At 47.2% G+C, this 23470-nt stretch overlaps 3 protein-coding genes across 3 annotated transcripts in view; all 3 read left to right on the top strand.

The window, feature by feature from the left end:
- The window catches only part of LOC120910639 (zinc finger protein 208-like), a 94447-nt gene extending 89079 nt beyond the window's left edge, over positions 1-5368 (top strand). The window contains exons 6-7 of the mRNA XM_040322394.1: positions 2449-4584; positions 5359-5368. Of these exons, the coding sequence (XP_040178328.1) occupies positions 2449-4584; positions 5359-5368 (2146 nt within the window). The remainder of the gene's footprint in view (positions 1-2448; positions 4585-5358) is intronic.
- Positions 5369-18663: 13295 nt separating this feature from the next.
- On the top strand, positions 18664-20521 carry LOC120909715 (oocyte zinc finger protein XlCOF7.1-like). The gene has a single exon (XM_040321444.1). It carries the CDS (start codon positions 18755-18757, stop codon positions 20474-20476), a length of 1722 nt encoding a protein of 573 aa, XP_040177378.1. The 5' UTR covers positions 18664-18754; the 3' UTR covers positions 20477-20521.
- Positions 20522-22266: 1745 nt separating this feature from the next.
- LOC120910750 (gastrula zinc finger protein XlCGF7.1-like) lies at positions 22267-23470 on the top strand. The gene has a single exon (XM_040322483.1). The coding sequence runs from the start codon at positions 22455-22457 to the stop codon at positions 23331-23333; it is 879 nt and encodes a 292-aa protein (XP_040178417.1). The 5' UTR covers positions 22267-22454; the 3' UTR covers positions 23334-23470.

The following is a 23470-nucleotide window of genomic DNA, read 5'->3' as shown; positions in this document are numbered from 1 at the left end:
ACTGAATGACGGGTCTGCCCCCTTAAACTTCTGGGTCTCCAAATTGGGCACATGGCCTGAGCTTGACCTTTACGCCTTGGAGGTGCTGGCCTGCCCTGCGGCCAGTGTATTGTCTGAACGTGTATTTGGCACGGCAGGGGGCCTTATCACAGACAAGCGCAGCCGCCTGTCCAGAGACAATGTGGACAAGCTCACGTTCATTAAAATGAACCAGGCATGGATCCCAGAGGACTTGTCCGTACCTTGTGCAGAATAGACACCGGGCCGGCCTTACCCAGCCATTGTTTTTTTCTGAGCTTTCTAGGGTTGCCACCTCATCCCTTTAAATGCAAAAACATATTAATTACACAGGTTCTCTGGCTGATTAAGGTGCTGCTAATTAAACTCACTTGGTGCCTTATCGACATTAAATTAGCCCCAGAACCTGTGTAATTACTATGGCCCGGATTCATGTAGATGCGCGTATCTTTGTGCGGGCGTAACGTATCCTATTTACGTTACGCCTCTGCAATTTTTTCGGGCACGTGCCGTATTCTGAAAACAAAGTTGTGGCGGCGTAGCGTAAATAGCTAGCTTATCTACATATTTCTAAGCGTAAATCAGCGTACACGCCCCTAGCGGCCAGCGTAAATATGCAGTTACGATCTGACAGCGTAAAAGACTTACGCTGGTCAGATGTAATACAAATCTATGCGTAACTGATTCTAAGAATCAGGCGCATAGATACGACGGCTCTCATTCGGACTTACGACGGCGTACATGGCGCTACGCCGTCGTAAGTCCTTTAAGAATCTGGGCCTATGTGTTCGGGTTTAAAGGGATTAGGTGGCAACCGTAGATCTTTCTCACTCTTTTGGGGTGTACCCTAATTTAAAAAATAAATCAATTAAAAACCAAAACCTGCTGTGTTGGCTACCTCGTCCTCCTCCACCGCCGCTTCCACCTACACCGCCACCTCAACCTCCTACTCCATATGGACCTCGTCCTCCTAGGTCAAGATTACATATATATATTTTTTAATGTTAGTTTAAGTTATTTCCCGATCCACAATTCTTTGCAGAGTACTTGCCATGCTCTTCCCGACATTTTGTTGCCATTTGCAGCCCTCTAGCCAACCCTAACCCTAACCCTAACCCTCAACCTCCTACTCCATATGGACCTCGTCCTCCTAGGTCAAGATTTTATTTTATTTTTTTTATGTTATTTTAAGTTATTTTCCCGATCCACATTTTTCTGCCATTTGCAGCCCTCTAGCCCTTTCCATTCGTTTTTTTAGAGACATTTTAGTAGTCAAGAGTCCGGGTCCCCATTGACTTCAATGGGGTTCGGGTACGGGGTCAAATTCGGGTTCCGAACCCAGACTTTTTTCCGAAGTTCGGTCGAATCCGAACATCCAGGTGTCCGCTCAACTCTAGTTGTGAGCTCTGAACTTATTCTCTCTGGAGAAGAGACTCTTGAGAGGGGAGATGATTTCATTGTACAAATACCGTACTGGTGAGAAAACTTTTCTAGGTAAGGTAATTTAATTTATTGTTTAATTTAACTTAACAATAAGTTTATCTTTAAACTGCGTAGGGGGTTCTTTACTGTAGGAGCGGCAAGGGTTTTGAATTCCCTTCCACAGGCGGTGATCTCAGCGGGGGACATCGACAGTTAAAAAAAATGATTAGATAAGCACCTGAATGACCGCAACATACAGGGATTTACAATGTAATGCTGACATATAATCACACACAGAGGGGGGACTTGTGTCTTTTTTCAGCCTCACCTACTATGTAACTGTCACTCCTATATAAGACAGTTCTCGTTGTTTCCTCACTCTCTGACTAAGGTCCATATATAAAGAAATGATCTGGTAGGAGATCAGAGGACCCATTTACTAGTTACCTTGAGGGGGGAATTGTAAGATCCTCAGAGACAAAGCTGCCTGATGTGGGCGGAGTCCTGGTTTAGGGGAACCAATCAGCTCATGTCTAGTAATAATCTTTGTATTTCTATTTTAGTAGATGGACGGGAGATGAGGAAAACCTCAGAGGATTGTCTCACTTTGTCTCCAGACTGTAAAGTAGAAGATGAGGACATCACACAGTATAGTCCAGGAGAAAACCCGACTACCTCAAATGTCCATCCGGCACCACACAGTGTAGATGGACCATCGTATTCCTCTTATCCTGAGGAACCTCAGACTGTGCGGGACGGTGCCGGACCATCGTATTCCTCTTATCCTGAGGAACCTCAGACTATGCGGGATGGTGCCGGACCATCGTATTCCTCTTATCCTGAGGAACCTCAGACTGTACGGGACGGTGCCGGACCATCGTATTCCTCTTATCCTGAGGAACCTCAGACTGTGCGGGACGGTGCCGTCCTTCCAAAAGATAAGACATTTGCCTGTACTGAGTGCGGAAAGTGTTTCCGTTTTAAATACCGTCTTAATGCACATAAAAGATCTCACACAGGGGAGAAGCCGTATTCCTGTGATGAGTGCGGGAAATGTTTTTCACATAAGTCCAGTCTTTCCACGCATCAGAGATCTCACACGGGGGAGAAGCCATATTCCTGTACTGAGTGCGGGAAATGTTTTTCAATGAAGTCCAGTCTTTCCTATCATCAGAGATTGCACACGGGGGAGAAGCCATATTCCTGTACTGAGTGCGGGAAATGTTTTTCAATGAAGTCCAGTCTTATCTATCATCAGAGATTGCACACGGGGGTGAAGCCATATTCCTGTACTGAGTGCGGGAAATGTTTTTCAATGAAGTCCAGTCTTATCTCTCATCAGAGATTGCACACGGGGGAGAAGCCGTATGCTTGTACTGAGTGCGGGAAATGTTTTTCATTGAAGTCCAGTCTTATCTCTCATCTAAGATTGCACATGGGGGAGAAGCTGTATGCTTGTACTGAGTGCGGGAAATGTTTTTCAATGAAGTCTATGCTTTCCAAACATCAGAAATTGCACATGGGGGAGAAGCCGAATTCCTGTCCTGAGTGTGGGAAATGTTTTTCACGGAAGTCCAATCTTTTCCATCATCAGAAATTGCACACGGGGGAGAAGCCATATACTTGTCCTGAGTGCGGGAAATGTTTTCCACGTAAGTCCCGTCTTTCCCATCATCAGAAATTGCACACGGGGGAGAAGCCGTATTCTTGTCCTGAGTGCGGGAAATGTTTTTCACAGAAGTCCTATCTTTCCATTCATCAGAAATTGCACACGGGGGAGAAGACATATTCTTGTCCTGAGTGCGGGAAATGTTTTTCACAGAAGTCCTATCTTTCCATTCATCAGAAATTGCACACGGGGGAGAAGACATATTCTTGTCCTGAGTGCGGGAAATGTTTTTCACAGAAGTCCCATCTTTCCCATCATCAGAAATTGCACACGGGTGAGAAGCCACTTTCCTGTTCTGTGTGTGGGAAATGTTTTTCACAGAAGTCCCATCTTTACACACATCAGAGATCTCACACTGGGGAGAAGCCGTATTCCTGTTCTGAGTGCGGGAAATGTTTTTCACAGAGCTCCCATCTTTCCACACATCAGAGATCTCACACGGGGGAGAAGCTGTATTCATGTACTGAGTGCGGGAAATGTTTTACATTGAAGTCCCATCTTTCCACACATCAGAGATCTCACACGGGGGAGAAGCCGTATTCCTGTCCCGAGTGCGGGGATTGTTTTACACTAAAGAGCAATCTTCAAAGACATCAGAAATTGCACATGGGGGAGAAGCCGTATTCCTGTCCTGAGTGCGGGAAATGTTTTTCACAGAAGTCCCATCTTTCCGGTCATCAGAAATTGCATACGGGGGAAAAGCCATATACCTGTCCTGAGTGCGGGAAATGTTTTTCACAGAAGTCCCATCTTACCAATCATCAGAAATTGCACACGGGGGAGAAGGCGTATTCCTGTCCTGAGTGCGGGAAATGTTTTTCACAGAAGTCCACCCTTTACCATCATCAGAAATTGCACATGGGGGAAAAGCCGTATTCCTGTACTGAGTGTGGGAAATGTTTTACAGTGAAGTCCCGTCTTACTGCACATCAGAGCTCTCACACGGGGGAGAAGCCGTATTCCTGTTCTGAGTGCGGGAAATGTTTTACAGAAAAGTCCAGTCTTTACAAACATCAGAGATCTCACACGGGGGAAAAGCCATATTCCTGTCCTGAGTGCGGGAAATGTTTTTCACAGAAGTCCAATCTTTCCCATCATCAGAAAGTGCACACGGGGGAGAAGCCATATTCCTGTCCTGAGTGTGGGAAATGTTTTTCACAGAAGTCCAATCTTACCCATCATCAGAAATTGCACATGGAGGAGAAGCCGTATGCCTGTCCCGAATGCGGGAAATGTTTTTCATTGAAGGCCGATCTTTCCAAACATCAGAGATTGCATACGGGGGAGAAGCCATATTGCTGTTTTAAATGCGGGAAATGTTTTTCAGACACGTCCTCTCATAAAAGACATCTGAGATTTCACACGGGAGAGAAGCCGTATTCTTGTCCTGAGTGCGGGAAAGGTTTTTCACAGAAGTGTCATCTTTCCAAACATCAGAGAGTGCACTCGAAAAAGAAGCCGTATTCCTGTCCTGAGTGAGGGAATTGTTCCTCACTGAAGTCCCATCTTCCTGTACATCAGGGGTCCCACACAACCCTCGAGGTGTATTAGTGAGTGCGGGAAATGTCTTGTATATGAATGTTGCTGGACATGTGGGGAAGAAGCACACCCTGATATACACCTCAGATATACTCCATGGCTGATCTTCATCATGTAAGAAACAGTTCATAAGGAGATCAGAGATCACCAAAGACATGGATGAAGTGTTGTACCGTGTTGGCCATTGATAGCAGGAGAAAAATAAAAATGGAGTCATTCCCTCTCATTGGCTGAGTACATTTTGTGGTGGAAACTCTTGCAAGAGGTCTGTTTTCTCAAGTCGTCTTCCAGGACGAAACGTGTTAACCCCACCACATAAAAGGCGGTCCTCTAGGGATTTTTAAATAAAAATAGAGTCATTCCCTCTCATTGGCTGAGGACATTTTGTGGTGTGGAGACTTAGAGGTCTATTATTGTTTTGCAAGAGGTCTGTTTTCTCAAGTCGTCTTCCAGGACGAAACGCGTTAACCCCACCACTTAAAAGGCGGTCCTCTAGGCCTTTTAAAATAAAAATGGAGTCATTCCCTCTGATTGGCTGAGTACATTTTGTGGGGGAAGATTTCACAAACACTTCCAGGTCTGTTTCTATAAACTTTGTAGAATGAATGTGTAAAGGAAATGTGTAAGTTCTGTATAGAATTGTATTCTATGTTGTATGTATTGCACACGGCACTAATAATGTTTTCATTCCATGTTTGCATTCTTTCCAGTCCTGATTAGAATTAGCCCCGCCTATGTTACACCCCTTGTTACCATAAAAGTACAATTGTAATATTAATGTGATCGCTACGTAATCATGTGTATAAAAACCTTCCATTGTCTCATAATAAAACACAACACTTATTTGGGAAGAGGCGGAGCGTATCTTCTGTGTCTGTTCCCTCCTGCAGTAGTTATTTATTTGGAACCGCCAATCAATATGAGGATAGGAGTTTCCTATCAATAAGATTCCAGAACAAATGTGACGCCCATCCCCCCAGCCGTGACCGGTATTGGTCATATTTTATTTCAGTGATTTCCTGTGGTCATTGGCTCCATCTAGTGGCCATAGTGTGGCACTGCAGTATTAATACGGCATTATTGTCCCATAATTGAGATGACGGTGATAGGAAATTGCTGTGATAATAAAAATACGGGCAGAATTTGGCACAGCTGGGCGAATGTTTGTCACATTAAAGGACATAAACCAGAAATAATATACCAACCAGTAATGTAATACGGAGAAAACTGCATTTGGCTATTACATGGCACTAAGTATCATAGGCATTAGCTCCACCTAGTGGCCAAATGCAACATTCTCCATTTTAAATCAAAGGAAAACATTCAAATGGCCTAAAAACATAATTTTTTTACCCCAATTCATAGAGATGTATAGTACCTGCCCTCCCCTTCTGGGGCACCTTCCCCCAACCCTCCCCCACTCAGTGAGTCCTCAGTTTTCTGCTGGTGTCTGAAGGTGATTGACCTCTTCTCCCTCATGGAGAAATCCGCTTGACGTGTTTCTTTGTAGTTTTATTTGAATTATTCAATCAACACCTCGCCGTCTTCTAACACCTATACAGAAGCAATGTGTCCGGATGAGGACATCCTCAGTTGGGAGTCGTACCTGGACCCCGCACCATGAAGACGGCCTGTAATGTTGCTTCAGGCACTGGATCCTGCGTGGGGGCGCTCACACTGGCATTTTGTGCAACTCGAGTTAGCTGCAGGTTGCTATGCAGGTCCAGAGTGGGGGTCCATCGCTATGGAACCCAGTCCCTGAGGACCCCCTTGGGGGGTATGCCCACCATGACGGATGAACCTTGGACTTTATATATTGTCTAGCATATTGGACAGGTAAGAGAGGGTCACCCAGGGCAGCTGATAAAATAGTACAGACAGCCCTCCTGTACTGGGCCCCATCAGTTAAAAAGGGGTGCGGGGGCCCAGTCACCTGCTGAGCAGGGGGGTCGACTGTACTGTTTTATTGCAGATACTTATCCTCTTCTGTCTTCCCCTGCAGTGCGGCCAGCTTCTCCTTCCGGCTGCCCTGTAGGGGGGAGTGGTTCTAGTACATGCAACCCTTCCATCTGCCATCTGGGCCCCCGTGTGCTCCCCTTAACCCCACAGCAGCTCCTGGCTTCCCTCCTCTCCTCTGCTGCCGGGCACACAGGGGGATGTTTCAGGATGGAGAGCGGGGGAAGGGGCCAGTACATATCATTTATTGGTCCCTTATTGTCCTGAACGACCACAGTAAGTGATCAGTACCAATCACCCATGTGCCCATTCACAATCGAAGAATAGTAAACTGTGTATACTATGCTTCAGTTTGCGAATGAGAAAGAACCTTCAGAGTGCTTCAAATTCATTCATCTGTGCAGCTGAGGCTACAGAGAACGAAACTGGTCAATCTGTGTCCTCAGTCACTTCTGGCTGGGGGTGGGTGTGGGGGCCCTGTCAGGCTGTTTGGGGACCCGTGATTTTTAACAGCAGCCCCGGGGTCACCCTATACCTCTGACCATCACTCTACAGTAAAAATGGCTGACAGATGTCTGCACACCAGTACTCTGAATGGTATCCCCGTGACTGATCTGGCTGTATGGGGCCGGTCTGTAAGTGGGTGCCGGTAGGAGCGGAGTGCATGCAGGATGACGCAAGGAAGCCGGCTGGATGTGGGTGGGTGTCCAATGGACAATATACACCGTGCAATCTCACCACTCCCCGACCATGCTGAAAGGCTCCTAGTGCCGCATGGACAAAGTCCACATGGAGGTCGTCTGCCAAACACACTTCATTTGTGCGGCTCCGTGTGTGGCGGTGTCTGTCCTCAGATGGATAACGTGGAAGTGGGTGTATGCAGGGTGCGGTCTAGAGATGGACATCACATGGGCGATGAGGCTGCACTCAGGGTTAAATGAAAAGTAGGAGGGAATTAATATAAATTAGGGCTAAAGAGCCAATCGGCGGCTCTTTACCATGTGATTAGCTGTGTCCAATCACAGCTGATCACAATGTAAACACAAGCCAGTTATCGGCATTCCTTTCCTCGTGCCTCTTATTCTGGGTGAACATCATGTGGCGGCGCACCCGAGCGGCTGGTCCCGCATGGGGCATGGCGATCACAGTTGCTAGGGCACGGTTAAAGCGGTTCTTTAATCATGTGATCGGCTGTGTCCAATCACAGCCGATCACATGTAAACAAGGAAGTGACATTTATCGGCGCTCCTCGCCTCACATTGACAGAGTGTGTGGGGAGGAGAGGCAATCAGTGGGATCTTTTAGCAGGGAACAGTCAGAGATGTAATCAGGTCACTGATCATCAGTGCCCTGATTACATTCGAGCGCAACCAGTGCCCACAAGTGCCAGAAATCAGTGCCCATTAGTAATGCCACTCAGTGCTGGCTTTCAGTGCCGCCTAACGGTGCTGCCCAGCAGTAAAGCTTATCAGTTCCACCCATCAGTGCCCACCAGTGCCAGATATCAATGCCTGTCAGTGCCACCTATCAGTGCCAGCAATCAGCACCCACCAGAGCCAGAAATCAGTGCCCATTAGTAATGCCACTCAGTGCTGGCTTTTAGTGCCGCCTAATAGTGCAGCCCAGCAGTAAAGCTTATCAGTTCCACCCACCAGTGCCAGATATCAATGCCTGTCAGTGCCAGCAATCAGCGCCCACCAGAGCCAGAAATCAGTGCCCATTAGTAATGCCACTCAGTGCTTGCTTTCAGTGCTGCCTAACGGTGCTGCCCAGCAGTAAAGCTTATCAGTTCCACCCATCAGTGCCAGATATCAATGCCTGTCAGTGCCACCTATCAGTGCCAGCAATCAGCGCCCACCAGAGCCAGAAATCAGTGCCCATTAGCAATGCCACTCAGTGCTGGCTTTCAGTGCTGCCCAGCAGTAAAGCTTATCAGTTTCACCCATCAGTGCCCACCAGTGCCAGCTATTAATGCCTATCAGTGCTCACCACTGCCACCCATCAGTGTCCACCACTGCCACCCATCAGTGTACACCACTGCCACCCATCAGTGCCACCTATAACTGCCCGTAAGTGCAGAATATTAGTGCCTACTCATCAGTGCCACCTAATCAGTGCAGCCTATTGGTGCCAATGAGTGCCGCCTCATCAGCGCACATCTGTAAAGGAGAAAAATCACTTATTTACAAAATTTACTGACAGAAACTAAGAACATTTTCTGTCTTTTAAGTTTTTTTTATGAAGAAATAAATAAAAAATCCCAGCAGTGATTAAATACCGCCCAAAAAAAAGCCCTATTTGTGTGAAGAAAATTATAAAAATGTCATATAAAGTGTTACATGACCGAGTAATTGTCATTCAAAGTGTGACTGCACTGAAAACTGGCCTGGGTAGGAAGGGGGTAAAATTGCCCGGTAGGCAAGGGGTTAATGTTGCCAGCCGTTTTGGAGTATCCCAAACCCCCGACTTCTACCAGCAATTCATTACAAAAATACAAACACATGACACTGGCCCAGATTCAAGTAGCAATTGCGCCTGTGTAACCATAGGTTACACAGCGCAATTGCTTACTTGCTCCGGCGTTACGAATGCTCCTGATTCAGGAACATCGTAACGCCGACTGCAGCCTAAAATCTGCGTGGCATAAGGCTCTTATGCCACGCATATTTTAGGCTGCATTCTTGCGATGCCCGCTAGGGGGCGCTCCCATTGTGCTCAGTGTATAGTATGCAAATTGCATACTAACACCGATTCACAATGTTGCGCGAGCCCTGCGTACGCAAGTTACGTCGTTTCCGTATGGCGTGTTTAGCGTAAGGCTGCCCCTTCTAATAGTAGGGGCAGCCAATGCTAAAGGATACCCGTCGTTCCCGCGTCGCGATATTTGAATGTTACGTCGTTTGCGTAAGTGATTCGTGAATGGCGCTGGACGCCATTCACGTTCACTATGAAGCAAATGACGTCCTTGCGACGTCATTTGCCGCAAAGCATGTCGGGAAAGTTTCCCGATGGAGCATGCGCCCTACGTTCGGCGCAGGAGCGCGCCTAATTTAAATGAATTCTGCCCCCTACGGGATCATTTAAATTGCGTGCTCTAGCGCCGGGCAATTTTGCCGGCGCGCCCTCGCAATTTACGGAGCTACTGCTCCGTGAATCGAGGGCAGCGGAGCAAATTTGCGGGGGCGCAGGGCAAAATCGCTGCCCTGCACCTCCGCAAAAAAAGCGCAATTCTCTTTGAATCTGGGCCACTGTTTATTGGAACCGGAGTGAATGGACTGTTACTTGGGTGGGTGACTGGTGGCCTCTGTACTGTTTGGGAAAGAACCAGTTATCATCAGTGGCTCCTGCGGGGGGAGCACTACACATCTATAAGGATAATACAATACATACACACACAGCACAAGGCCGTGTTCAGACTACGAGACGTTTCTTGGGGCTGCAGTTCCTCTGAGCTCCACAAGACGGTGATCTCACTTCTTCCATAGAGACAGGAAGTCTCTATGGAAGACAGGAAGTGATGTCAGGTACAAATAAGAAGTTCCGGGTGAGAGGCGAGTCGGGAAGAAGTAGAGAGGAGACGTGTTTGGAAGTGGCAGCTGAGGAGGTAATAAGATCTTATTTTTTAACCCCCGTCATGTCCGTCTTCTTCCTCCATAGTCACTTTGACATCCTTTATCTCCAGCAGATGATGATACACACATATATATTATTTTTATATAGGATTTATATTAAGACAACAGTTTTAACAACATTGAGGGCAGACAGTACAGTTACAATACAGGAGGAATCAGAGGACCCTGCTCGTTAGAGCTTACAATCTAGAAGGGGGGCCAAAGGATACAAAAGGCAATAACTGTGGGGGATGGGCAGATGGACAAAATGGAAGTCCAGGTGTTGGGTGGGGGTGGGATAGGCTTCTCTGAAGGGAAGGGTTTTCAGGGATCGCCTAAATGTGGACAGAGTAGGAGATAGTCAGACAAATTGGGATAGGGAGTTCCAGAGGATGGGAGAGGCTCTGGAAATGAGTACGGGAGGAAGTGATGAGGGAGCTAGATAACAGGAGGTCTTGGGAGGTATGAAGAGATCGATTTGGTTGGTATTGTAAGACTAAGTTAGTGATGTAGCTGGGGGCCGAGTTGTGTATGACTTTGTAAGTTGTTGTAACTATTTTGAATTAAATTGGTTGGGTGAGCGAAAGCCAGTGGAGGGATTGGCAGAGAGGGGTGGAGGACACTGGATGGAGGTCAGTGGAGGGATTGGCAGAGAGGGGTGGAGGACACTGAATGGAAACCAGTGGAGGGATTGGCAGAGAGGGGTGGAGGACACTGAATGGAGGCCAGTGGAGGGATTGGTAGAGAGGGGTGGAGGACACTGAATTGGAGGCCAGTGGAGGGATTGGCAGAGAGGGGTAGAGGACACTGAATGGAAGCCAGTGGAGGGATTGGCAGAGAGGGGTGGAGGACACTGAATGGAAACCAGTGGAGGGATTGGCAGAGAGGGTGGAGGACACTGAATGGAAGCCAGTGGAGGGATTGGCAGAGAGGGGTGGAGGACACTGAATGGAAGCCAGGGGAGGGATTGGCAGAGAGGGGTGGAGGACACTGAATGGAGGCCAGGGGAGGGATTGGTGGAGAGGGGTGGAGGACACTGAATGGAAACCAGTGCAGGGATTGGCAGAGAGGGGTGGAGGACACTGAATGGAAACCAGTGGAGGGATTGGCAGAGAGGGGTGGAGGGCACTGAATGGAGGCCAGTGGAGGGATTGGTAGAGAGGGGTGGAGGACACTGAATGGAAACCAGTGGAGTGATTGGCAGAGAGGGGTGGAGGACACTGAATGGAGGTCAGTGGAGGGATTGGTAGAGAGGGGTGGAGGACACTGAATGGAAACCAGTGGAGGGATTGGCAGAGAGGGTGGAGGACACTGAATGGAAGCCAGTGGAGGGATTGGCAGAGAGGGGTGGAGGACACTGAATGGAAACCAGTGGAGGGATTGGCAGAGAGGGGTGGAGGACACTGAATTGGAGGCCAGTAGAGGAATTGGCGGAGAGGGGTGGAGGACACTGAATGGAGGCCAGTGGAGGGATTGGCAGAGAGGGGTGGAGGACACTGAATGGAAACCAGTTGAGGGATTGGCAGGGAGGGGTGGAGGACACTGAACGGAAACCAGTGGAGTGATTGGCAGAGAGGGGTGGAGGACACTGAACGGAAACCAGTGGAGGGATTGGCAGAGAGGGGTGGAGGACACTGAATGGAAACCAGTGGAGGGATTGGCAGAGAGGGGTGGAGGACACTGAACGGAAACCAGTGGAGGGATTGGCAGAGAGGGGTGGAGGACACTGAATGGAAACCAGTGGAGGGATTGGCAGAGAGGGTGGAGGACACTGAATGGAAACCAGTGGAGGGATTGGCAGAGAGGGGTGGAGGACACTGAATGGAGGCCAGTGGAGGGATTGGCAGAGAGGGGTGGAGGACACTGAATGGAAACCAGTGGAGGGATTGGCAGGGAGGGGTGGAGGACACTGAACGGAAACCAGTGGAGTGATTGGCAGAGAGGGGTGGAGGACACTGAATGGAAACCAGTGGAGGGATTGGCAGAGAGGGTGGAGGACACTGAATGGAAACCAGTGGAGGGATTGGCAGAGAGGGTGGAGGACACTGAATGGAAACCAGTGGAGGGATTGGCAGAGAGGGGTGGAGGACACTGAATGGAAACCAGTGGAGGGATTGGCAAAGAGGGGTGGAGGACACTGAATGGAAACCAGTGGAGGGATTGGCAGAGAGGGTGGAGGACACTGAATGGAAACCAGTGGAGGGATTGGCAGAGAGGGGTGGAGGACACTGAATGGAAACCAGTGGAGGGATTGGCAAAGAGGGGTGGAGGACACTGAATGGAAACCAGTGGAGGGATTGGTAGAGAGGGGTGGAGGACACGGAATGGAGGCCAGTGGAGGGATTGGCAGAGAGGGGTGGAGGACACTGAATTGGAGGCCAGTAGAGGAATTGGTGGAGAGGGGTGGAGGACACTGAATTGGAGGCCAGTAGAGGAATTGGCGGAGAGGGGTGGAGGACACTGTCTGAAGGTCAGTAAAGGAATTGGTGGAGAGGGGTGGAGGACACTGAATGGAAACCAGTGGAGGGATTGGCAGAGAGGGGTGGAGGACACTGAATTGGAGGCCAGTAGAGGAATTGGCGGAGAGGGGTGGAGGACACTGTATGAAGGCCAGTAGAGGAATTGGCGGAGAGGGGTGGAGGACAGTGAACAGTTGGTAAGGTGAACAAATCTGGCAGCAGCATTCATGATGTACTGAAGGGGAGGAGCCTATGTTAAGGTAATCCAATGAGGAGGAAGTTGCAGTAGTCAGGGCCAGAGGTGACCAGAGGGGCGTATTTTTGAGATGTTGCGGAGGTTGAGGCCGCATGCTTTGGACAGTGGCCCAGATTCAAGAAGCAATTGCGCCCGTGTAACCATGAGTTACACGGCGCAATTGCTTACTTGCTCCGGTGTAACGAGTGCTCCTGATTCAGGAACCTCGTTACACCGGCTGCAGCCTAAAATCTGCGCGGCATAAGGCTCTTATGCCACGCAGATTTTAGGCTGCATTCTTGCGGGGGGCGCTCCCATTGTGTATCAGCGTGTAGTATGCAAATTGCATACTACCACTGATTCACAATCTTGCGCGGGCCCCGCGCAAGCCAGGTACGGAGTTTCCGTACGGCTACTTTAGCGCAAGGCTGCCCCTTCTAATAGCAGGGGCAGCCTGTGCTAAAGTATACCGCCGTTCCCGCATCGCGACGTTCAAATGTTACGTTGTTTGCGTAAGTGCTTCGTGAATGGCGCTGGACGCCATTCACGTTCACTTTGAAGCAAATGACGTCCTTTCGACGTCATTTGCCGCAATGCACGTCGGGAAAGTTTCCCGACGGAGAATGCGCTGTACGCTCGGCGCGGGAGCGCGCCTAATTTAAATGATTCCCGCCCCCGGCGGGATCATTTAACTTGCGCAAGCTTACGCCGGGCAAATTTGCCGGCGCGCCCTCGCGAGTCACGGAGCTACTGCTCCGTGAATCGAGGGCAGCGCAAAATATTTGCGTGGGCGCAGGGCAAAATCGTTGCCCTGCTCCCACGCAAATATCGCGCAAATCTTATTGAATCTGGGCCAGTGATTGGATGTGGGGCCGTACGAAAAGTTCAGAGTCCAGGATTACACCTAGAGCTCTGGAATGCGGCGACGGGTTGATGTTATGAGCTCAGCTTTGAATAGACCGAGTTGGAGGAAGTGGTGTGACATCGAGATTGATATGTCTGTTAGTAAATTAGTGATACGTGAGGAGACTGAAGGAGTGGGTTGAGGGGTAGAGAGAGAGATTTGGGTGGCATCAGTATGGAAATGGTATTGGAAGCCATGGAGCAGGGGTCTTCAAACTACGGCCCTCCAGGTGTTCAGGAACTACAATTCCCATCATGCCTAGTCATGTCTGTGAATGTCAGAGTTTTGCAATGCTTCATGGGATTTGTAGTTCCGTAACAGCTGGAGAGCCGCAGTTTGAGGATCCCTGCGGCATGGAGGCTATAAGCTAACCCATGGAGGAGGTGTAGATCAAGAATAGGAGAGGTCCAAGAACAGAACCTTGGGGGACCCCGACAGAGAAAGGAAGAAGTCGAATTGTAGGTGACACTGAAGGTGAGGGGGGATGGGTAGGATGAAAACAAATGAGTACATTCCCAGAGACCAAAGCAGTGGAGTTTTTTGAGGAGGGGGGCGTGGTCCACGGATTTAAAGGCAACAGAGAGATCCAGGAGTAATGCCGCGTACACACGACCGTTTTTCGGGTTCTAAAAAATTACGTTTTTCAGGCTCTAGAAAAAACAACGTTTTTTTCAACCCGATCATTAAAACGGCCTTGCCTACACACGATCGTGAAAAAAAAATGCTCTAGCAAAGCGCGGTGACGTACAGCGCGTACGACGGCACTATAAAGGGGAAGTTCCATTCGGATGACGCCACCCTTGGGGCTGCTTTTAGCTGATTCCGTGTTAGTAAAAGACGATTCGCGCATTTCTGTCTGTTACAGCGTGATGAATGTGCGATCTCCATTACGAACGCTACTTTTACCAGAACGAGCGCTCCCGTCTCATAACTTGCTTCTGAGCATGCTCGTTTTTTTCACGTCGTTAAAACCCACACACGAACATTTTTTACAACGTTAAAAACGCAGTGAAAAAATAGAGCATGTTGGAATTTTTTTTGGACCATTTTTTAGAACTCCAAAAATGCTCTGAACCAGGGCTCGACAAATCCCGGGCGCCAGGTCGCCATGGCGACTAGAAATGGTGTCCTGGCGACTTGGCTTGGAAGGTGGCGTCATCTGGTGGTGAGCCGTTGGTATTACAAGTTATTACCACCAGATGTGTGAGCTGGCGCCATCTGGTGGTGGCCGTTGGTATTACAAGTTATTACCACCAGATGTGTAAGATGGCACCATCTGGTGGTGGCCGTTGGTATTACAAGTTAAGCATTACAAGTTAAACAGCAATTCTAATGTAATTTTTCACTATTTTCACTGCCATCTTCTTCCCTCTAATTAGAACACCCAAACATTATATATATTTTTTATCCTAACACCCTAGAAAATAAAATGGCGATCGTTGCAATACTTTCTGTCACGCCGTATTTGCGCAGCGGTCTTACAAGCGCACTTTTTTGGGAAAAAAATTACACTTTTTCAATTAAAAAATAAGACAACAGTAAAGTTATCCACATTTTTTGTTAATATTATGAAAGATAATGTTACGCCGAGTAAATTCATACCCAACATGTCACGCTTCAAAATTGCGTCCGCTCGTGGAATGCCGACAAACTTTTACCCTTTAAAATCTTCATAGGCGACGTTTAAAAAAATCTACAGGTTGTATGTTTTGAGTTACAGAGGAGGTCTAGGGCTAGAATTATTGCTCTCGCTCTCTACCAATCGCGGTGATATCTCACATGTGTGGTTTGAACACCGTTTACATATGTGGGCGCTGCTCACGTATGTGATCGCTTCTGCGCGCAAGCTCGTCGGGACGGGGCGCGTTTTCTGGCTCCTAACTTTTTTTAGCTGGCTCCTAGATTCCAAGCAAATTTGTCAAACCCTGGTCTGGCGCACAGATACGACGGCGCACATTTGCACTTACGTCGGCGTAACTTGTTATACGTCGGCGTAAGTGCTTTGTGAATCTGGGCCATAGTCTGGGTGAGAGGCGAGTCAGACACATTCTTTATACCCCCAGGAGGACGTTCCCCTCTTGGGGGTATTGGCATAGATAAGACGTAAAAACACGACAATGCAACATTTTAAACATTAATCTAATTAACAGCTGGGCACCGAGACAAGTCTTATCATTATGGCTCGTAGTCACAGGAATGACCCACCCTACCTCCTTTGTCTATGTGCTGGAAGACGTGAGTTGAGTGGTGTCACGGAACGTCCCCCACACTCCGCTTGAGTGCTTCCGTCATATACCGCTTCCTATCAGTCTGGATATAGATATCAGATATTCCAGCTGCTCTCAAGCACACAACGAGACGAGACTTGTTTGTCTGCTGAACATGGAGTCTTTATTAGAAATAAGAATACAATCTTATATACAGTTAGACCCCTTTCACACTGAATCGTTTTTACAGCGTTTTAGCGTTAAAAATAGCGCTATTAAAACGCTCTCCATGCATCTCAATGGACCCTTTCACACTGAGTCCTGCAAGCAGCATCTTTTCAGCAGCTTTTGGGCGCTGAAAAAAATGCTCCAAAAACACCCCTCTCCATTGAAATGAATTGAAAGCGCTGTAAAACGCTTTACCCTTTCACACTGAGGCGTTGCACTGGCGGGTCGTTGAGAAAAGTCCTGCAAGCAGCATCTTTGGAGCAGCTTTTGGGCGCTGAAAAAAACACTCCAAAAACGCCCCTCTCCATTAAAATGAATTGAAAAGCGCTGTAAAAACGCCTTACCCTTTCACACTGAGGCACTGCAAAAACGCCCTAAAACGTTTCGGGCGCTGGCAGTGTGAAAAGGCTCTGAAAGTACTCGGGCTTTCACATTGGGATTGCAGAAGAGGCTTCGCTCGAATAACGCTCAAAAAACGCCCCAGTGTGAAAGGGGTCTTAAAGAGGAGGTAACTAGAACATAAATTAACATGAGCTAATTAACTAATCATTTACCCAGACCAGGTGACATAGATATGACCTTACAGGGTAGACGTCACATCTCCTCGCTCACCTGCTATAAAATACACAGTATAATAAGTGTAAACACAGGACATCTTCACACAATAGCATCCTCACTTTCAAAGTAGGGCTATTGGACCTGCATTGTATGTAATATCAGAAACCTCAGCATGAAGTGGGGTTTAAATAAAGAGACCTGACCAGTGAGGTGAGGAGGATTCTGGGAATGTCATTTGATTTTACTATTTGTGTTCAGATCTAGAGTTTTCCTCCTGTGAAGTCTGGAGATCACATGACCATCACATTGCCTCCACCTCCCTCCCTGATAGAATAGAGAAATACAAAGAAGATCCTAGAAGTCACCAGAGAGATCATCGAGCTGCTGACAGGAGAGGTGAGCGGTGCCGGGAAGGACGTCATGATGGAGAATCAGCCGCCCCTCACATCACCGGGTAAGAGGAGACTTTATTGTAAAGGAGAGAGCAGTACGGAGGCTCCACCTAGATCCCCCATCATCTGATAAACACATAGAAACAATGTATTCAGTCAGTGTGTGTGTTTCCTACAGATGGATCCAGTAATGGGAACCCACCAGAGAGATGTCCCCGTCCTCTGTATTCCCGGGATTCCACACAGGAAGGTCACACCATCCCCCACCATCATCAGGTAGATGAGGAACAATTATTGGTGGTTATGATTTATACACAAACATGTTTATTATAATGAATGTTTTATTATATATTCAGAGTGGAAACCTCGGGGATGATAATATTGATATTAAAGAAGAGTATAAAGAGGAGGATGAGGAGTATGGAGTGATGGAGGAGTTTTCAGAAGGACACAAGGATATGATGGAGCCACCTAATACCAGGAACCCACCAGAGAGATGTCCCCGTCCTCTGTATTCCCGGGATTCCACACAGGAAGGTCACACCATCCCTCAATATTTAAAGGTTGGTGGAACGGAACATCTAGAACATGGACTTGAGTAGACAAGGGGATTTATTTATGTGACGTCACAATATTAAAGCTTATATCTTACAGATGATATTCTCTCTCTTTTTCTTGGTTTAGAGTGGAGATCCAATCGATATAGAATTTGAGGTGAAATCAGAAGAAGAAGAGACGTATGTGAGGGATGATCAGCAGTCTATGGAGGAGGATGGAATAACGGGGACATTTATAGAGGAGGACACTCCTACAGAGATCAGCACAGGTGGGTCATTAACACTAAATCCATTCCTCCACCTATACTGCTCACTGATTGGTCCAGAGTAGGGCGGGGACTGGGTGATATCAGCCTGTAATCCCCTGGTCACTTTCCTGAGCTGTGTTCCCCGTCCTGTATTCCTGTATTTCTCTCGGATAATCTTCCTTCTCTGTGCTGCAGACACAATTTATGTCTCTAGACTGGATTTATGGAGATTCTGGGGTTCAGCTGGCAGCAAAATGTTGGCTTCCAGTTTCACCATTTTCTCAACCTGTCCGGTGCCCTGAGTGTAGCAAGATCTCAGACAGGAAATATCCTGTACATATGTTATACAGTCTTAAGTGTTTTATCTTATACAATATCTTGTACATTTCATAGTCTTGACTTCTGCTCTCTCCCCTCTAAACATTGTTTCACTTTGTCTCCAGACTGTAAAGTAGAAGATGAGGACATCACACAGTATAGTCCAGGAGAAAACCCGACTACCTCAAATGTCCATCCGGCACCACACAGTGTAGATGGACCATCGTATTCCTCTTATCCTGAGGAACCTCAGACTGTGCGGGACGGTGCCGTCCTTCCAACGTATGTGAGGTATTCCTGTCTTGAGTGCGGGAAATGTTTTTTAGATAAGTCCAAATTTTCAAGACATCAGAGATCTCACACGGGGGAGAAGCCGTATTCCTGTTCTGAGTGCGGAAAATGTTTTTCACAAAAGTCCCATCTTAATGGACATATGAGAGTGCACACAGGTGAGAAGCCGCATTCCTGTCCTGAGTGTGGGAAATGTTTTTCGCAGAAGTCCCAACTTAACAGACATCTGAGATCACACACGGAGGAGAAGCCATATTCCTGTACTGAGTGTTGGAAATGTTTTGGAGAGAAAATAGAACTTGTCACACATCAGAGATCTCACACGGGGGAGAAGCCATTTTCCTGTCTTGAGTGCGGGAAATGTTTTTCAAGGAAGTCCAATCTTTACATACATCAGAGATGGCATATGGCAGACAAGCCGTATTCCTGTGCTGAGTGCGGGAAATGTTTCTCAGAGAAGTCCCATTTTCATAAACACCAGAGAATTCACACAGGAGAGAAGCCGTATTGCTGCTCTGTGTGCGGGAAATGTTTTATACAAAAATCACATCTTGCCAGTCATCAGAGGACTCACACGGGGGAGAAGCCATTTTCCTGTCCTGAGTGTGGAAAATGTTTTATGCAAAAATTCCATCTTGTCAAACATCAGAGGTCTCACACAGGAGAGAAACCATTTTCCTGTTCTGAGTGCAGAAAATGTTTTTCACAGAAGTCCCAACTTAACAGACATCTGAGATCTCACACAGGGGAGAAGCCGTATTCCTGTCCTGAGTGCAGAAAATGTTTTGGAGAGAAAATAGCACTTGTTGAACATCAGAGATCTCACACGGAGGTGAAGCCGTTTTCCTGTCCTGAGTGCGGGAAATGTTTTTCAAGGAAGTCCAATCTTTACACACATCAGAGATTGCATAAGGGAGAAAAATCGTATACCTGTGATGAGTGCGGGAAATGTTTTTCAGAGAAGTCCTACTTTAATAAACACCAGAGATCTCACACAGGAGAGAAGCCGTATTGCTGTTCTGAGTGCGGGAAATGTTATATACAAAAATCACATCTTGCCGATCATCAGAGGTCTCACACGGGAGAGAAACCATTTTCCTGCCCTGAGTGCGGAAAATGTTTTATACAAAAATCACATCTTGCCAAACATCAGAGGTCTCACACGGGAGAGAAACCATTTTCCTGCCCTGAGTGCGGAAAATGTTTTTCACAAAAGGACAACCTTTATACACATCAGAGAATTCATACAGGAGAAAAGCGGCATTCCTGTACTGAGTGCGGGAAATGTTTTGTTCAAAAAAATGAACTTGTCATACATCGGAGGTCTCACACAGGGGAAAAGCCGTTTTGTTGTCCTGAGTGCGGGAAATGTTTCTCAGAGAAGTACAGTTTTAATAAACACCAGAGATCTCACAACGAAGAGAAGCCACATTCCTGTGCTGAGTGCGGGAAATGTTTTGTACAAAAAAAAGAACTTGTCATACATCAGAGATTGCACACAGGGGAAAAGCCGTTTTGTTGTCCTGAGTGCGGGAAATGTTTCTCAGAAAAGAACAGTTTTAATAAACATCGGAGATCTCACACGGGAGACAAGCCGCATTCCTGTTCTGAGTGCGGGAAATGTTTTATACAAAAATCACACCTTGTCGAACATCAGAGGTATCACACGGGGGAGAAGCCATTTTCCTGTTCTGAGTGCGGGAAATGTTTTATACAAAAATCACACCTTGTCGCACATCAGAGGTCTCACACGGGGGAGAAGCCGTATTCCTGTCCTGAGTGTGGGAAATGCTTTTCACAGAAGTCTGATCTTTCCAGACATCAGAAATTGCACACAAAGACAGCACTTCCCTGTCCTGAGTGAGGGAAATGTTCCTCACTGAAGTTCGGTCCTCCTGTACATCAGGGGTCCCACACAACCCTCGAGGTGTATTAGTGAGTGCGGGAAATGTCTTGTATATGAATGTTGCTGGACATGTGGGGAAGAAGCACACCCTGATATACACCTCAGATATACTCCATGGCTGATCTTCATCATGTAAGAAACACTTCATAAGGAGATCAGAGATCACCAAAGACATGGATGAAGTGTTGTACCGTGTTGGCCATTGATAGCAGGAGAAAAATAAAAATGGAGTCATTACCTCTCATTGGCTGAGTACATTTTGTGGTGTGGAGACTTGGAGGTCTATTATTCTGTTGCAAGAGGTCTGTTTTCTCAAGTCGTCTTCCAGGACGAAAAGCGTTAACCCCACCACTAAGAAGGCGGTCCTCTAGGCCTTTTAAAATAAAAATGGAGTCATCACCTCTCATTGGCTGAGTACATTTTGTGGTATGGAGACTTAGAGGTCTGTTATTGTCTTGCAAGAGGTCTGTTTTCTCAAGTCGTCTTCCAGGACGAAACACGTTAACCCCACCACTTAAAAGGCGGTCCTCTAGGCCTTTTAAAATAAAAATGGAGTCATTCCCTCTCATTGGCTGAGGACATTTTGTGGGGGAAGATTTCACAAACACTTCCAGGTCTGTTTCTATAAACTTTGTAGAATGAATGTGTAAAGGAAATGTGTAAGTTCTGTATAGAATTGTATTCTATGTTGTATGTATTGCACACGGCACTAATAATGTTTTCATTCCATGTTTGCATTCTTTCCAGTCCTGATTAGAATTAGCCCCGCCTATGTTACGCCCCTTGTTACCATAAAAGTACAATTGTAATATTAATGTGATCGCTACGTAATCATGTGTATACAAACCTTCCATTGTCTCATAATAAAACACAACACTTATGTGGGAAGAGGCGGAGCGTATCTTCTGTGTCTCTTCCCTCCTGCAGTAGTTATTTATTTGGAACCGCCAATCAATATGAGGATAGGAGTTGCCTATCAATAAAATTCCAGAACAAATGTGACGCGCATCCCCCCAGTCGTGACCGGTATTGGTCATATTTTATTTCAGTGATTTCCTATGGTCATTGGCTCCATCTAGTGGCCATAATGTGTTAGTTCTCTATTTTTACGATTAAGGTTTTTCAGAAGAAATTATGGCCGCTCGATGTTGCCGACGATTATAGGAAATTATTGTTTTTTTTTTAAATCGGGGCCAGAATTCGGAACGGCTGGGAAACGATTGTAACATTCATCTTCCCCCCCCCCCCCATTCACACAGAAGGAATGTACACCACACACTTTCACCCGGAGAACGGCTACGCCACATTTGGGAAGATGCGGAGTGTATCTTTTGTGTCTGTTCCCTCCTGCAGTAGTAGATTTTCTGGTTAGACTGTGCGGGACAGTGCCAGACCATCGTATTCCTCTTATCCTGAGGAACCTCAGACTGTGCGGGACGGTGCCGGACCATCGTATTCCTCTTATCCTGAGGAACCTCAGACTGTGCGGGACAGTGCCAGACCATCGTATTCCTCTTATCCCGAGGAACCTCAGACTGTGCGGGACGGTGCCGGACCATCGTATTCCTCTTATCCTGAGGAACCTCAGACTGTGCGGGACGGTGCCGGACCATCGTATTCCTCTTATCCCGAGGAACCTCAGACTGTGAGGGACGGTGCCGCACCATCGTATTCCTCTTATCCTGAGGAACCTCAGACTGTGCGGGACGGTGCCGGACCATCGTATTCCTCTTATCCTGAGGAACCTCAGACTGTGCGGGACGGTGCCGTCCTTCCAACACATAAGAGATTTCCCTGTACTGAGTGCGGGAAGTGTTTCCGTTTGAAATCCAAACTTAATTTGCATAAAATAACTCACACAGGCGAGAAGCCATATTCCTGCCCTGATTGCGGGAAATGTTTTTCAGATAAGTCCAAATATTCTAGACACCAGAGAATGCACATGGGGGAGAAGCCGTATTCCTGTCCTGAGTGCGGGAAATGTTTTTCACAGAAGTCCCATCTTAACACACATATAAGATTGCACACAGGTAATAAGCCTTATTCCTGTCCTGAGTGCGGGAAATGTTTTTCAGATAAGTCCAAATTTTTTAGACACCAGAGAATGCACATGGGGGAGAAGCCGTTTTCCTGTTCCGAGTGCGGGAAATGTTTTTCACGGAAGTCCCATCTTAACGCACATATAATATTGCACACAGGTGATAAGCCTTATTCCTGTCCCGAGTGCGGGAAATGTTTTTCACGGAAGGCCCATCTTGACAGACATCGGATATCACACTCAGGTGAGAAGCCGTATTCCTGTACTGAGTGTGGGAAATGTTTTGGGCACAAAAGAGAACTTGTCGCACATCAGAACTCTCACACGGGGGAGAAGCCGTTTTCCTGTCCTGAGTGCGGGAAATGTTTTTCGAGGAAATCCAATTGTCACACACACAAGAAACTGCATACGGGAGAAAAGCCGTATTCCTGTATTGAGTGCGGGAAATGTTTTGTAAAAAATTCAAAACTTGTCACGCATCAGAGGTCTCACACGGGCGAAAAGCCGTATTGTTGTCCTGAGTGCGGGAAATGTTTTTCAGATAAGTGCAATGTTTATAAACACATCAAATTTCACATGGGAAAGACGCCGTATTCCTGTTCTGAGTGCGGGAAATGTTTTGTACAAAAATCTGAATTTGTTGCACATCAGAGGTCTCACACGGGGGAGAAGCCATTTTCCTGTCCTGAATGTGGGAAACGTTTTTCACGAACGAGCAACCTTTACAGACATCAGAGATTGCACACAGCAGAAAAGCCGTATTCCTGTACTGAGTGAGGGAAATGTTTTGTACAAAAGTCACAACTTGTCATTCATCAGGGGTCTCATACGGGGGGGGTTAAAGCCGTATTGTTGTCCTAAGTGCAAGAAATGTTTCTCAGATAAGTACAGTTTAAATAAACACTGGAAATCTC

This window comes from Rana temporaria, chromosome 8, assembly GCF_905171775.1.
Source record: "Rana temporaria chromosome 8, aRanTem1.1, whole genome shotgun sequence".
In the NCBI taxonomy this organism is placed as follows: domain Eukaryota; kingdom Metazoa; phylum Chordata; class Amphibia; order Anura; family Ranidae; genus Rana; species Rana temporaria.
Note: the sequence above shows the minus strand (reverse complement) of the source record. Positions and strands in the feature narration are given on the sequence as shown.

What these genes read in the sequence shown, in the direction of transcription:
- LOC120910750 (XM_040322483.1), top strand. Translation starts at nt 22,455, where the DNA reads ATGCACATGGGGGAGAAGCCGTATTCCTGTCCTGAGTGCGGGAAATGT.
- LOC120909715 (XM_040321444.1), top strand. Translation starts at nt 18,755, where the DNA reads ATGAGAGTGCACACAGGTGAGAAGCCGCATTCCTGTCCTGAGTGTGGG.